The sequence below is a fragment of the Macrotis lagotis genome, chromosome 5 (genome assembly GCF_037893015.1).
Source record: "Macrotis lagotis isolate mMagLag1 chromosome 5, bilby.v1.9.chrom.fasta, whole genome shotgun sequence".
Lineage (NCBI taxonomy): Eukaryota > Metazoa > Chordata > Mammalia > Peramelemorphia > Peramelidae > Macrotis > Macrotis lagotis.
This window is the reverse complement of record NC_133662.1, coordinates 264,351,630-264,367,658: the sequence shown is the minus strand read 5'-3', so window position 1 is coordinate 264,367,658 and position 16,029 is coordinate 264,351,630. Positions and strand designations below refer to the sequence as shown.

Below are 16,029 nucleotides of genomic sequence, written 5' to 3'. Positions count from 1 at the left end.
CCGGGGGCCACCCGGGCTGCACCGAGGCCGGGCCGGGCCGGGGCGGGGGCCACCCGGGCTGCACCGGGGCCGGGCCGGGCCGGGCTGGGGGCAGCAGGGGCTTGGGCAGGCAGCCCCCCAGCAGGCATCACCCTGACCTAGAGGGAGGGGACGAGGCTCTGAATTCAGGCTCCCCACGAGCCAGGACTTTGCTGTGCCTTACAGGTGCAAAGGGAGGACATAGAGGTCATTCAAAATGCATTTCTTCCCTAGCTGTGTTCAGAAAGTAAGAGGAAGGAAAATCAAGGAGAATAGGCTTCAGTCTGCATTGTGAATCCTCCGGAGATGGAGGATGTTCGGGAATCCTTTAAATTGCCCTGAATCGTTGCCTGGCGGAGACATGGTGTAAGACTTTATAACCTTACAAAGGTGAGTGTTTGACGTTTGTCTATTTTTGTAATAGATTTCGGTTCTACTTGTGGTCACTTTGGACCTGTTCATATAAAGTCGTCCCAGGTTTTTCTGAAACAATCCCTTCTGTCACTTCTTCCAGCACAAAAGTATTCTATTACCTTGATGTGGAGGAGCTGGTAAGTTTAATGTGTGCCCTTAACATCTCTTCATCTCTTTCTTAAGTCCAGACGCCCCAAATCCACAAATCTGGCCTGTGCTTTGTAGCCTTTCCTAACTAAGGAGGTGAAGATGAGGCAGTGAGTCTTCCTATTTGGATCATTGCAGAAAAGGGGAAGCACCTTGACAGGCCTTGGCTGCTTCTCAGGAAGGGGTAAGACAAGGCTTGGATGGCACTGAGGACAATGTTTATTGTCATGAGAGAAGCAGCCAGTAGATGGGGAAGGATGGTGGGACATGGTCTTGACCAGAAGGGGCTGAGCCAGGGCTGAAGGTGTTAGGAGGCATTTAAGTGATGCGAGACCAGGAAGAGGCTAAAGGAGAGAGTTCACAGCAGAACACCTGGGTTTATTAGTGAAATAAAAAGCAAGATTCTCAGATGAGAGAGTCAAGGCAGGGCACATCTTAGGAAAGTTGAAGAGTAATGGGGAGCTTTGAAAGATCCCCTGTGGAGATCAGGATAATAAGGAATGGATTAGAGAGGGGTAAGGAAGTTGCCTCTAAGCCAGCAGGGCCGCTGGCTGTGTGAAATCCTAGCACCTGGCTGGTGTTCTTCCTACTTTGCTGTGGTCTCCAAATGGAGTCTTATCTTGGTGTTTCCTTTCCTGAAAAGTTCTTTTTTTTATTATATTTATTTTATTTTTGTACAAATGCTGTTTTTTTATACATTACTAAAATAGTCTTGTTTAAGAGTAAACATAGGGGCAGCTAGGTGGCGTAGTGGATAAAGCACCGGCCTTGGAGTCAGGAGTACCTGGGTTCAAATCCAGTCTCAGACACTTAATCATTACCTAGCTGTGTGGCCTTGGGCAAGCCACTTAACCCCATTTGCCTTGCCAAAAAAAAAACCTAAAAAAAAAGTAAACATAATACCCCCCTCCCCCCCAAATATAGACCCTCATGAACAATAAAGGAAAGAGAAAAAAATTAAAATTAAAAAAATAATAATTATAGGGACAGCCAGGTGGCACAGTGGACTGAGTACCAGCCCTGGAGCCAGGAGCACCTGAGTTCAAATTTGGCCCCAGACACTCAACAATCACCCAGCTGTGCAACCCTGGACAAGCCACCCAACCCCATTGCCCTGCAAAAACCAAAAGAACAAAGCAAAATATAATAATAATAATAATAATAGGGGCAGCCAGGTGGCGTAGTAGACAGAGCACTGGCCCTGGAGTCAGGAGCACCCAGGTTTAAATCCAGCCCCAGATACCCAACAGTTACCCAGCTGTACAGCCCTGGGCAAGCCACCCAACCCCATCTGCCCCACAACCCCCCCCCAAAAAAATAATAATAATAAATGTGCTTCAGTCTGTCTTCCAACACCACCAGCTCTGTCTCGGGTGGATCACATTCTTTAAGATAAGTCCATCACAAATGCTACTTCCATAATTTTCCACTGTTGCCATTGCTGATCACAACTCCCTCCATTTGTACTTCCCCACTACCATACACTATATTTTCTCTCTCCTTTCACTCTGTCCCTCCTCTTAAATGTGCTGTAGGGTAGCTGAGTGGTGCAGCACACTGATCATTGACCCTGAGACCAAGAGACCCCAAGCCCACATACCACCCCTAAGGCCCAGCAACCACCTGACCCTGTGGTCCCAGACAGGCCATCCAATCCCAGCCCCTTGCAAGAAGTAAAAAAGAAAATGTGTTATATCTGACCATTCTCCCTCACGGTCCACCCTCTCCCCCATCACTCACATCCTCCCCCATCCCCTGACCCTCTTCTTTCCTTATTCTAGATGTCTATACCCCATTGAGTATATATGCTGTTTCCTCTCTGAGCCACCTCTGATGACAGCAAAGGTTTCCTCATTCATTCCCCCTTGCCTTCCCCCTCTTCCATATCATTGCAATAGCTCATTGTAATAAAAAAATACCTTGTGATATGAAATATCTTACCCCATTCCACCTCTCCATTCTGTTACTCCCAGTACATTTCCCTTTTAGCCATTGACTCCATTTTTACAATATGTTACATCTTCAAATTCAGCTCTCTCCTGTGCTTCATTTATTTTTTTTTAGGGTTTTTTTTTGTAAGGCAAATGGAGTTAAGTGGCTTGCCCAAGGCCACACAGCTAGGTAATTATTAAGTGTCTGAGACCGGATTTGAACCCAGGTACTCCTGACTCCAGGGCCTGTGCTTTATCCACTGTGCCACCTAGCTGCCCCTCTGTGCTTCATCTATAAAAGCTGCTTCTACCTGCTCTACTTCATATGAGTATTATCAGTATCATTTTTCTATGCAAGCATACATGCAGTTCATTATCCTTAAGGCCCTCATATTTTCCCCTTCTCCTCCACTCTATACTTCACTTGAGTCGTTTATTTGAAGATCAAGCTTTCTGTTCAGCTTTGGCCATTTTAACAGGAACATTTGAAATTCCCCTGGTTCATTGAAAGTCCATCTTTTTTCCTGGAAGAGGACGTTCAGTTTTGCTGGGTAGTTGATTCTTGGTTGCATTCTGAGCTCTTTTACCTTCTGGAATATCATATTCCAAGCCCTACGAGCTTGTAATGTAGTTGCTGCTAAGTCCTGTGTGATCCTGACTGCAGCTCCACGATATTTGAATTGTGTCCTTCTGGCTGCTTGTAATATTTTCTCTTTGACTTGGGAGTTCTGGAACTTGCCTATAATATTCCTGGGGGTTGGTTTTTTTGGGATCTCTTCCTCAGGGAGATTGGTAGCTTCTCTCAATTTCTATTTTGCCCTCTGCTTCTAGGATATCTGGGCAATTTTCCTGTAGGAATTCTTTAAAAATGAGGTCAAGGCTCTTTTCCTGATTATAACTTTCAGATATTCCAATAATTTTTAAATTATCTTTCCTGAATCTGTTTTCCAGATCAGTTGTTTTTCCAATGAGATATTTCACATTTTCTTCTAATTTTTCATTCTTTTGGTGTTGAAGTATTGTGTCTTGACTTCTCATAAAGTCAGTAGCTTCCTTTAGTTCCATTCTACATCTGAAGGATTTGTTTTCCTCAGAGAGCTTTCTTATCTCTTTTTCCATCTGGCCAATTCTGCTTTTTAAAGCATTCTTCTTAATAACTTTTTGAATTGTTTTTATCCATTTGACCTATGGTGGTTTTTAACAAGTTATTTTCCTCAGCATTTTTTTGGATCTCCTTGCTGACTTCTTTTTCATGCTTTTCCTTCATGTCTCTCATTTCTTTTCCCAATTTTTCTTCTATCTCCCTCACTTGATTTTCAACATCTTTTTAGAACTCTGTCATAGCCTGAACCCAATTTATGTTTTTCTTGCAGTCTTTAGATGCAGAAACTTGTACTTCCTCATTTTCAGATTGAGTATTTTGATCCTTCTTGGGATTATAGACAATGTATTTCTCAATGGTGTTCCTCTTTTTTCTCTGTTTACTCATTTCCCCAGCCTGTGCCTGGTTTTAGGGTGCTTCCTGAACTTTTGAGTATTATTGGGGACCCCCCCCACACACACACACAAGTATCTCTGTGTATGAGGATCTGCCTTCCCTGTTGGTCTGTGATTGACCACAAGTGCACCCCTCTGCCACAGGACTGAGGTGGGGGGGGGTGGGGGCCTACTGTTCTATGGGGGCCTAGACTGTGATCATGATCTGAATGTGGTCAGAGCCCCAGAGTCCTGTTCCACATATAGAGGACAGACCTCTGACATCTCTCTCCACTCCCCTCCCTTTGGTAAGCTGAGCACTCAAGGCTCAGTTGCCTGAGGGCTCCTGTTTACCAGCTCCACCTGCTTCCATTTCCTGGATCTGGGCTGCCATGCTGCTTGCTGATTGCCCTGATGGCTGGGCTTCACCTGGTCTCTCTGACAGAGGCGACCCCCCCCCCCCATCTTCCAAGTTGTGCCCAGTGCTCCCTGGGGTGTAGGTCAGGAAACTACCCCCACTGCTGTGAGCTGCAGCTCCCAGGCTCCCTGTGGCTGCCTCCAGGAGGCTGAAATTGCTTCATTCTGGTGGTCTCCCCTCTAACCCCATGGAGTAGAACCTTTCCGTTATTTTCCAGGTTACCTTGGACTGGAGAATTGCCTCACTGGCTCCCTCTGTGGGTTCTGTATCTTGAAAATTTAGAGTCCTTATTTTATAAGTTTTGAAATATTATATATAGAGAGAGAGCACTAAGAGAGGCCCTTCTCCTATTGCCATCTTGGCTCCGCCCCTGAAAAGTTCTTGACACAGTGAAGTTCAAGTCCAAGAGCCCCAGGAACTAATCTTGTATTGCTGTTGGTTCATCACTCCCAAACAAGATGAGCAGAGACAACTAAATGAAAATCAAAACAGGGAGAAAAGGAGCAAGGAAGAAGCTCACCATGAAGGACAAATCTCTAATGTTTGAGGACAGAGGTAAGAATTAGTGAGGTGTTGGTGGGAAGCTGCAATTCTGCCTGGTGTGAGAGACAGAGAAACAAATATCTCAGTGATTTCTGAAGAACTGTTCTCTGAAGGAAAGGATTAATAGAGCACCTAAGTCCAGCTTTTATGTCTCTACCTTTCCTCTGAACCACCAGTAGATGCTCACCAGAACCTCTGATCCATTCTGTCAGTCATTCAGCTTCTCCCCTTGGCAGCATGGATTGAAGAGGTCTGAAGCATGATCTGGGTCACAGAGAAGGGCAGAATGAACTATTGTGGTTGTTGTTGGTAGCTCAGGACAGAGAATGACAAGTTGTGGGAGGTGGGTTCACCTTGAGTTTGGGGGATAACAATGGGGAGGGCTTGGGGTGGGGCCCTCTGAAGTTCTCTGTGGAGGGACCCCCAGGCAGGGCTGATCTTGCTCCCCCAGGACTGCTTTCTCCTCCCAACAGCTCATTTTTCTCAAGACCACAGTTTAGAGGACAAAGAGGAAAGAATGATGTCTGGCCTCTGCTCAGCCCAGGGGCAGGTGAGTTCCTGGTTACTCTCTTCCTCCTCTCTTCATACCATAGCATGCCATACTGCATTTATAACTTCTGTACCTTCTTCTTCTTTGTTTCAACTGATCCCCTTCCCATCTGTATCCTGAGTATCAGTTATTCTCCAAGGAAGGCTCAAGCTCTGTTCATTAATGGCAAAAAAGTTTGTAGATGATAAGTTGGAAAATGTCAATAGCATCAGTGAACAGAGTTTTAGGATGGATGCATAGAGAGTGAAAAGGAGATTTTGGTTTTTATTTGTGGTGGTCGTGGTTCTAAGAAGTAAATTAATAAAAGTTTAGCATGTGGGGACAGCTAGGTGGCGCAGTGGATAGAGCACCAGCCCTGGAGTCAGGAGTATCTGAGTTCAAACATAGCCTCAGATACTTAATAATTGACTAGCTCTGTGACCTTGGACAAGTCACTTCATCCCATTGCCTTAGAAAAAAGGCCAGGGGCGGCTAGGTGGCATAGTGGATAAAGCACTGGCCCTGGAGTCAGGAGTACCTGGCTTCAAATCCAGTCTCAGACACTTAATGACCTAGCTGTGTGGCCTTAGGCAAGCCACTTAACCCCATTTGCCTTACAAAACCTAAAAAAAAAAAAAGTGTCAGAGGCCAAATTTGAACTCAGGAACTCCTGAGTCCTAGGGCTGGTAGCCGCCCCTTGGAGCATTCTTTTGTATGATTCTAGGTGTATTAAAGTTTGATCTTGTTCTGGTTACTCTTTCCACCTCCGTGCCCCAACCCTGTCTAGTCAGTATGGTAAATTGATAGTCAGTATAATGTAACAAGAGGAGGAAGTAAGACTGAAATGGAACTTCTAGAAGGCACCTACAGACTGTCCTATAGATAAAGGGAGCAGAGCGATTTCTTCAAACTGTCTTAGAAGTTAAATGAAAGCTACATCCTGAGACTGTGATAAGTGAGGAAACCCAGCCCCATCCTCTGTAAGGGCCTCAGTCTTGCTGACTGCCTGTTGCCTATAAATGTCCTCCAAACTCCAGACCTCCCCTGAAGACCAGCAGAGCCAGAGGGCCTGCTGAGAACTTGGAGATCCTGTGGATATGTTAATGAACTGACCACAAGGTGACCTGGATTAGAATAGGTCTGTCCTCTCCCAAAACCCTAGCAGCTCCTGCTCCTTCTCCTTATTGAGCCAAGAGCTCCCCACTCAAGTGCAGTTATGTGGCTGTGCCCTTCCCTCCACCAGTCCCCCCATCCCACTATGCTGACTGCCTTAGTCCAGTAACCCAGCCCTGTCCCCTTTGGTAGTTTGATTGCTGTGTCATTAAAAGTATAACTTCTTTTCTTAAGTAGCATTGTCAGTTTTATTACATAGTCATCATAAATACCAAATATTGCTTTTTTGTTCTTTTCTAAATAGAATTTTTGTTTTTCCAGTTACATGTAAAGATAGTTATTCATTTTTTATAAAATTTTGAATTAGACATGTTTTCTCCACCGTTCTTTAATAGCCCTCTGTCTCAAGATGGCAAGCAACTGATCTACTTTGTACATGTAATTTTGCATATTTCTACAGCTATTTAAAGTCTTTCCTTCCTTCCTTCCTTTCTTTCTTCCTTTCCCTTTCCTCTGTACCTCCTTTCTGTTTTTTCCTTCCTTCCTTTTTAGAGTCTGGATCATTCTCTATCTCCCAGTCTAAAATTACAGAGGCTCCCCAGGGGCCTGTTCACATAATGCTTACAGGCTCATATTCTTGATTTTAAAGGGGTCATTTGCCACTGGAGTAGCACAAGGGTTCATTATGTCTTGATAGCTTTATCTCCAGATATTTTATGTACTTTGAAGTCATTTTGAATGGAATTTCCACTTCTGTTCTTACTTCCCTAGATTTTGTTGTCATTTTATGAAATTGTTGGGTTTGTGTATTTATTTTGTAACTAGAACAATACTGTAGATGTTAACTTTCTTAGTTTCTTTGTTAATTCCCAAGAATTTTCAAAGTAAATTATCTAGCATTTGAGGATAGTTTTGTTTCATCTGGGCTTGTTGTGGCTTCAAGTTGTTTCTCTTGTCTTAGAGATATGTTAGCATTTGTATAACTCTCTCAACTAATAGTGAGAAGAGGGAAAATACCCTGAAGGATGTTAAGGTTAGAGAAGAGGCATTTAAGGGGAATGAGAAATCTGCCAGAGGCTTTGAAGGTTGTTCTGAGGAAGAAGAAGTAGACTTTTTCAGTGTGGTGCCAGAAAGCAGAGCTAGGAAACCACAGAAAAATTGGTAAGGATGTTTGGAGGCAGAAGCTGCCAAAGGTCTTCAGAGGGAATGTTTGAGAAGAAGCAATCTAGTTTTTCCCCAAATATTCATTCTCTCCCATGGTTTGAGGATTCAGGGCAAAGGACCTGATTTTCATTTGTAGAAAGGAAGTTTTCAGGAGGAACCTGAGCAATCCCTGAGGCTAGGACACCCAGTAACTAAATCCTCAGGTGCAATTGGGAGGAATGGTCCCTGATTAAGCAGGAATGTGTTTGAATCAGGAATTGGTGACATTCAAGGACGTGACTGTGGACTTCACCCAGGAAGAATGGAGACACCTGGATCCTGCCCAGAGGGACCTGTACAGGTTTGTGATGTTGGAGAACTACGAGAACTTCATCTCCCTTGGTAAGCACAGCTACCACAGCACTCAGGGTCAGGTCCCTGTAGAGTATTTATAGGCTCCCTTGCTGCAGATACTTAGATTTGGCCTCTTGCATAAAGATATTCAACACTATATATCATGTGAAGATGTGAGAAAAGATTTGGGCCCTTTATGAAAATCCCAAAGCTTCCTTCTGCCAGCCCTGAGTCTAGAACCCCCCTAATGCTTGATCCCTTCAGTCTAAGGGCCTTTTGAATGTCCCAGGGGATTAGGAGACTGTTGCTTCCAGTAAATCTTCCCTCTTCTTCCCTGCTCTTCTTGGGTGCTTTGAAGTTCTGTTTTGTAGGAATTCTGTTCTTTCTAGACAAGACACCCCATGAGTCAAGCATTCACCATGTCTTAGGGCAACTTTTTCTCTCCCCATATCCCTCCTTACCCTTCCCACCACCCAAGAAGTTCTTCAAAATGTCAGAAGAAGCCTAAAAGAGATACCTAACCTCAGCGAAGATCTGTTGCCCTCCCTCAAAGCTGCCTGATTCTCTGAGGTCCAAACACATTTGGGGCTTGTTCTCACTCAATTGTACTCCATGGCTCTTGGCTCCTGCCCAACATCTTGTTTTTTCTCTATATTGTAGATGCTCATGTGCCAGTTTTCCTTGATAAAATGTATTATTTCAGGGGCAATCTGGGGGCAGAACTTTGCTTTGCAGCCCAGAGTAGATAAAAGGAGCTGCTTCTTTCCCAGCTACATTTAGGTCTGTGACCCACACTCAAAGCTCCAAAGGATCTGTCATCTCAGTTTCAAAATCCCTTCTAATGATGCAGATTAAAAGTCCTGCTCCCTGACTCTCTGCGTTGACTATCCCCCATGGCTTCCCATTAGCTCATTGCTTTTTCCTTGCATCCTGGGTAGCTCAGGAGCCCCTCTGTGCACCACCCCCTGGACTTTTCCCATCTTCTCTCCCTGCCAAGTACTTTGATGAAATGTCTTCTGCAGATCCTCAAGTTTAATATGACGCAACCTGTGAGCTTCTAGTCATTGCCTACACTGTCATATTCATATATGGTAATTCTCTGACCACTGTTAAATTCCATTCTAATGGGCACCACAACAAATAGGCTGGCATTTTGGAATTATACGATGGTCTTTTGTTTCCATTAGATATCTTTGGCCATTGAAGGAGATATATAATTTCCTGAACACAGTCCCAGCCCCTCTTCCATGTAAACTCACCAGAGATATTCCCTACAATGCTGGGATAGGGGTTTTTCATGGATGAGATTTGTTCAGTATCTATTCTGAGTGAAATCCTGCTGATAAAAATAGAAGGAAAGAAGATAATTTGTACTCCCAGGGAGATCATACAATATACAGGAAGACAACACATCAAGGGAACTAGAAAACAGAAAACAGGAAGTGGGAAAAGCAGGGAGGGAGAGGAGCAGTTCTTAAGAGAAAGGCTTCTGGTAAGGAGACAGAGCCTATTAGAGGGAGCAGAAGTGGGAGAAGTCCTGTACATCAGAGATGTCAAACACATAGTTCACATCACTACTAAGTAGGTTTCAGTGAAGTTCCTGTCTGATTTTTATATGATGATTTATTAAAAACAAAATATAAGCATGTTGTTTTCTTTGTCAGTAAGTATTCCTTAGGGATCTCTATTTTTGCTTTGGTAGCCTTTGTTTTTGAGTGTATCCTTTTTCTAGAGTTCTTGAAATGAAACACAAAAGTAACCAGTTCTGTCGAAATTCATTTTATCACAATATTATAAACAATAACAGCACCAATAAAAACAAGACAGTTGTGTCTTAACTTTACCCTGAGCAGCAATGAATTGTTTACATGTTTCCTTTTCCTGGCACTTTTTCATTTCTTTGTCTATATATAGGCCTTCCTGTTTCCAAAGTGGATGTGATCTCCCTCTTGGAGAGAGAGGAAGAATCTTGGAAGCTTGAGGGAGGAGACCCTCTTAGCTCTTGTCATGGTGAGTAAGTGAAATCCTTCCAATTTTCAGAATCAAAATTGTCATTTTTGTCTCCTGTGATCTTCTATCCCTTTTTTATTCCCCATCCATATTGTGTAACTTGTTCCCAGTTATCTAATAGGTTCATTTCATGACCTCTTTTTTAATCTACATCATGTATCTATGGAATTTGTTGTGGTGTATGGTGTGAGATGTTGATCTAAACCTATTTTCTCCCTTACTGCATTCTGATTTTACAGCAGTGTCTCCAAGGAAAACTGTTAACAGCAGGACCAATTGTAGTGAACTTCAGCAAATTTGTATTGGAGAGAAACAATTGGGATGTAATCCGTATGGGAAAGCCTTCAACCACATGTGGAGCTTGACCAAATCAAATAAGATTCCTACTGGAAATAATTCCTTTAAATGTAATGAATGTGGGAAAACTTTCAATGCCAAGAAACACCTTATTCGACATCAGAAAACTCATACTGGAGAGAGACCTTTTAAATGTGATGAATGTGGGAAAACTTTCAATAATAGAGACCACCTTATTCGACATCAGAGAACTCATACTGGAGAGAAACCTTTTAAATGTAATGAATGTGAGAAAAGCTTTAGCCAAAGGGTAAGCCTTATTAGCCATCAGAGAACTCATACTGGAGAGAAACCTTTTAAATGCAATGAATGTGAGAAAAGCTTTAGCCAAAGGGGAAGCCTTATTAATCATCAGAGAACTCACACTGGAGAGAAACCTTTTCTGTGCAATGAATGTGGAAGAGCTTTTTGTTGGAAGATACATTTCATTTATCATCAGAGAACTCACACTGGAGTCAAACCCTATGAATGTAATGAATGTGGGAATAGCTTTAGAGATAGGGGAAGCCTTAATCGTCATAAGACAGTTCATACTGGGGTGAAACCCTTTGTATGTAATGAATGTGGGAAAGCCTTCCGAGAGAAGAAATACCTTAAGAGACATCAGAGGATTCATAGTGGAGTAAAACCCTTTGAATGTAATGAATCTGGGTAAAACCTTCAGTCAACCAGAAACTTATTTGCCACTAAAAAGCCCATACTGGCATGAAACCATTTGGCTGTAATGAATGTGAGAAAGGATTCAAGAAGAGTACATAAGAGGACTCATAGTGAAGTAAACCCTTTGAATATAATGAATGTGGGGAAGCCTTCAGTAGACTACAATCTTGTATTAGCCATCAAAGAACCCATACTGCAGTGAAAAGCTTTGAATGTAATGAATGCAGAAAAATCTTCAGTAAACTACAACCCCTTATTAGCCATCAAAGTATCCATACTGTAGTGAAAAGCTTTGAATGATGAATGTGGGAAAGGCTTCAGAGATATGGGAAGCCTTAATACATACAAGACAGTTCATACTGGTTTGGAACCCTTTGAATGTAATGAATGTGGGAAAGGCTACAGAGATAAAGGAAGCTTTAATATCCACAAGACAGTTCATATTGGGCAGAAGTCCTTTGAATGTAATGAATATGGCAAAACCTTAAGTAAAAGTCTATCCCTTATTTACCATCGAAGACCCCATACTGGAGTGAAACCCTTTGAATCTAATGAATGTAGCAAAGGCTTTGGATTTATGGGTATCCTTATTAGACATCAGATGATTCCATACTGGAGTGAAACCATTTGAATGTAATGAATGTAGCAAAGGCTTTGGATTTATGGGTATCCTTATTAGACATCAGATGATTCCATACTGGAGTGAAACCATTTGAATGTAATGAATGTGGCAAATCTTTCTTCAGAAGGGGGCACCTTATTTACCATCGAAGAACTCTTACTGTACTAAAACCCTTTACATGTGATAAATGTGGAAAAAGCTTTCCTTGAGCAAAGATACCTCACTAAACATCAGAGAACTCATACTGGAGAGACACTCTTTCCTATGTCATTAATGTGAGAAATCACTTTCTCAAAAGAGAAGCCTTTATTACTTATGAGAGAACGCATACATATAATGAATATGGAAATCATTTACTCGAAGAGTAGACTAATGCACATCAGAGCATCAATACCTAAAGAAAACCTTTGAAATGGTAGGAATGTAAAAAAATGTTCCTGCTAGAGAAAACATCTTGCATATGAGAATATCCAAACTGGAGTGAAACCTTTTAAATGTAACTAATGTGGGAAAACTTTAATGGGAGGAGATGCTTTATTAGAAATCAGAGAAATTCATGGGGTAATGATCCCAAAAGTTCTAGGAACCCTACTCTGAGTTATAGACTATTGTGAGAGAACTCACATAGACAGAAATCTGTATTATCTAGCCTTTATTATGCCCAAGCATAATAATCAACAAAAGAAGAGATTTAAGATATTTGACTGATTGTGGGGGGGGGGGTTAGGGAGGGAAGGGATTGCTTATAAAGAAAGATTTTGGACTTTGACTAGGTGCTCATAAACTGGGAATATTCATTGCCAAAGGTTTCAAGGATAGGATTTGAGAGGAAAGGAGGGCAATTGAGGGGACCTTAGAGATAATGGTGCAAGGTTATACTCTGAGAAGACAGTCTCCCATGCTGAGATCAGCTTAGAGAAACATGCTTACCTTAGTAATTCTCTCTGAGACCTATTTCCCTACAAAATTAGGTTCTATAATATCACAATTAAAATTTTTATTTCTCAGTCCAAGTTAAGGACTTTAGTTAACCCCATCGAAATGAAAATCACCTTAGCATCTAAGTGAATGTTGAATGGAAACAGGGATAGATTTGAAGCATGGAAAACAATTAGAAGGTTCTTTTCCTTTGTAGTGGCATGGGATGATTGTTAGTGATCTTTTATCTTCCCTCCTGAAAGGGCTCTTAATAAAATAGTTTAAAAAGAAAACAATTTTCTGTTTTCAGGAATAACTAAATTGCTTTTTTTTTTTTTGAGGCAGTGGAGTTAAGTAACTTGCTCAAGGTCACACAGCTAGTAAGTATCAAGAACTTATGCCCTCCTGACTCAAGGGGCAGTGCTCTTCCACTGCACCATGTAGGTACCTCCAGAATAGGCAAGTTCTAAAACATTTCTATGTTTACTGGCCATTCCGTTTTACATTAAAAATCATTTAAAAACATTTACACACTACAGTTTTCTTTATAAAGCAAACGTATCAGAGAAGTAGTTAATTTGCCAATAATTATTATTACATTATATATGTGAGGGGATGGGGGAAGGGGAGAGAGATAGTCAATTCTAATGGAAAGACAATTGGAACTAAAGGACTGATAGCAAAGGCTTCTTGTAGAAGGTGGATGGCAGTTAAGTTGAGGGGGTGAGGAAAGAATAGATTCTGTAGGAATGGAGTAGTATATGTGAGAATGCTAATGCCAATTTGGGTGAACCATAATTCTGATGGAAGTGAATAATAGAAAAGAGACTTATAAATGGCTAGTGAATACTTAGTCCAGAGTGATTAAAAATGGTTTTTTTAGGACAGCGTGATAGAAAGGCCTACCTCTTCAAGGGGAGAAGGGCCTGAAAATCCAAAGTGCTAGATGTTATATGCACTTTCAAAGGCTTTGTTCCTGCCCCTTTGTACCAATCATTGGCTGGGGGTTACATATCTTGTTGACACATTTTCCTCTCATATGTTGTCCCTACCCTGCTCCTTATATGAGCAAGAAGAGTTACTTCCTAATCCACGTGCAAAGGACAATAGCACAGACTCCCATTCAACCTATCCAAAGTTATTGAACTTTTTTCCTTTTGCCTTGACTCTCTCCTTGTATTTTTTTTTTTAGTTTTTACAAGGCATTGTTGTTAAGTTACTTGCCCAAGGTCACACAGCTAGGCAATTCTTATGTGACTGAGATCACATTTGAACTCAGATCCTCCTGACTCTAGGGCCAGTGCTCTATCCACTGTGCCACCTAGCTGCTCCCTTTGCTCTCTCTCCTTCTTGTAAATAGGTTGGCATCTCTTGAGTTTCTACAAAGACCACACATATTCTGTCTTTTGTAATGTATTCTCACAGACATCTCTGAGATTCTGACAATACCCTTTCTCACCCTTGTGAAAGCAAAACACTTGATTCTTTCCCACAGACTGGAAAAGTATATTAGGTACAGATTGGGAAGGGCCTTAAATGCCAAAAGGGCATTTTATTTTAGAGCTAATAGGGAACATAGAGATTTTTGATTATGGGATATTGATAGGCTTATACTTCAGAACAATCACTTTGTCAGCTGAATGAAGGAAAGCTGCGAACACCAGTTAGGAAATTCTTGGCTAGTGTTAAGGTAGAGGTGATAAGGGCCTGAACCAGGGTGCAATCTGGCAGTAAAGAGAAGTATGTGCAAGACAGGAGAGAGCATTAAGTGTTTCATTTGGGGCTCCAAGCATTATGGTTAGCTGTGGAATGACCAGGATGTTGAAGGATCTTAAGTTTATTTCATATAAAGATGAATTGAGGCCTGCAGAAGCGAGGGTGGTATGGAGAAAATGAGAACTTCAAGACTGGAAGATCTGTCAAGCGGAAGAGACATTTGGCTTCTCCTAGGACCTAGGGGACAAAACTGGGAGAGATGGGCAGAAATTTTAGGAGATACAGTTCAGATCATTGCAAGGAAGGACACCCTGTCCACGAGTGGGGAGATATTAATTGAAATGTCAGATAGTTTACTATCAGAGGTTTCTTAAGCTTTTGCTGTCTTCCCAAGGGATAGTGCTGGGTGCTAGAAATACCATCAAAGGGCTTTAATTCTGTTAGGAGGAAGAAGTATGTCTATTGGGGTGATGGGCAGAGAAGGCATCCTAGGGTATGAGTTGATGCAGGGTAGTTGTCACTTTCACGGAACAATGGTTGTGTGGTATTGTTGGTTTGATTACTGAAGAACGATGAAGAGGCAGAAAGAATGAGTGACATAGTGGCTGCCAGGATGACTTTGAAGAACTGGATGGTATGAGTCTCACTAGTTTATTGTATCCCAGCTGACTTCGCAGCGCATTTGTTCACCAGACACTGAGGGGGAGTTTAGAACTTGGTATATTAACTCCTTAGGGAAATAGAAACGTCTTCTGGCTGTCCAGTATGGAGAGTGGAGAGAAGCTGTCAGCAGCAAGGCAGAAGGGTGGAAGGGATGTAATGGCTGACCTGGGCCTGCTAGAGTTGGTTGGATTTCTAGTTCATTTCCTCATGGTAGAAGCAGCATCCGAGCTAAGCTACTTTCCCCTAAAAAACAGTGCAACAATCAATATTTACTTAGTCCGGAGGAATATAGTGGTTGGTTGGTTGGTTCTTGTTCTTAGTTATGGAAGAAGACCGAAATGACATCACTATGTTTGAGACAAATGATAGTGTATTCCAGTGTGACTGGTCAGCCCAATAGGAGCTCAGAATACTTTCCAGGAGGTTGGACACAACTATGTGTCCATGTGAACACTTGGGGTACTCCAAATTTACAGCTGTCACATTTCCTCTGAGCTGCTTCCATTCCGTCTTCCTCATAGAGTGCGGCGCCCACCCTGATGAGGGCCCACCATGCTGGGCGGTCCTCTGCCAGTGTCTCTCCCATGCTGTAAATCAGTTCTAAAGTTCTTCATTGAGACTTCCAAGGTGTGTCAGTATGGCTTCTTCTGACCCATTTGGGATCGCTTGCCCTGTGTCAGTTCTCCATAAAAGAGTTTTTTTGGCAAGTGTACATCTGTCATTCTATCATGTCCAGCCCACTGTCATTGCACTCGCTGTAGTCCTCTTGGATTGCTAGGCAGTTTAGTTAGCTCCTGTGTCTGGGATCTTCTCCTGCCAGGTGATCTTCAGAATCTTCCAGTTGACATAACTTCCCTGTCTCCTAAAGAAAAGATCTATTCATTGAGGAGTCAAGGTCTCCCTTTGAAGGGGCACTTCTCTCTATGAATGCCAAGGGAACTTCATCCTCGCCAATACTTTGTCAAAGTATCTTTCCCATGCTGTTGTCTCATTTTGT

At 42.3% G+C, this 16,029-nt stretch overlaps 2 protein-coding genes across 2 annotated transcripts in view; both read left to right on the top strand.

Moving 5' to 3' along the window:
• The first annotated feature begins 316 nt into the window (after nucleotides 1-316).
• LOC141489095 (uncharacterized) overlaps nucleotides 317-16,029 on the top strand; it is a 72,557-nt gene continuing 56,844 nt past the window's right edge. Inside the window, exons 1-2 of the mRNA XM_074189747.1 lie at nucleotides 317-408; nucleotides 616-763. The gene's annotated coding sequence lies outside the window, so the exon portion shown is untranslated. The remainder of the gene's footprint in view (nucleotides 409-615; nucleotides 764-16,029) is intronic.
• LOC141489093 (uncharacterized) lies at nucleotides 323-15,739 on the top strand. Its single transcript, XM_074189745.1, has 6 exons — nucleotides 323-409; nucleotides 4,863-4,959; nucleotides 5,421-5,497; nucleotides 8,008-8,134; nucleotides 10,001-10,096; nucleotides 10,336-15,739. Exons 2-6 carry the CDS (start codon nucleotides 4,881-4,883, stop codon nucleotides 11,106-11,108), a joined length of 1,152 nt encoding a protein of 383 aa, XP_074045846.1. The 5' UTR covers nucleotides 323-409; nucleotides 4,863-4,880; the 3' UTR covers nucleotides 11,109-15,739.

Coding starts and splice junctions, on each gene's coding strand:
- LOC141489093 (XM_074189745.1), top strand. CDS start 4,881: ATGAAAATCAAAACAGGGAGAAAAGGAGCAAGGAAGAAGCTCACCATG. Junction 4,960..5,420: donor TCTAATGTTTGAGGACAGAG/GTAAGAATTAGT, acceptor TCCTCCCAACAG/CTCATTTTTCTCAAGACCAC. Junction 5,498..8,007: donor TCTGCTCAGCCCAGGGGCAG/GTGAGTTCCTGG, acceptor TGTTTGAATCAG/GAATTGGTGACATTCAAGGA.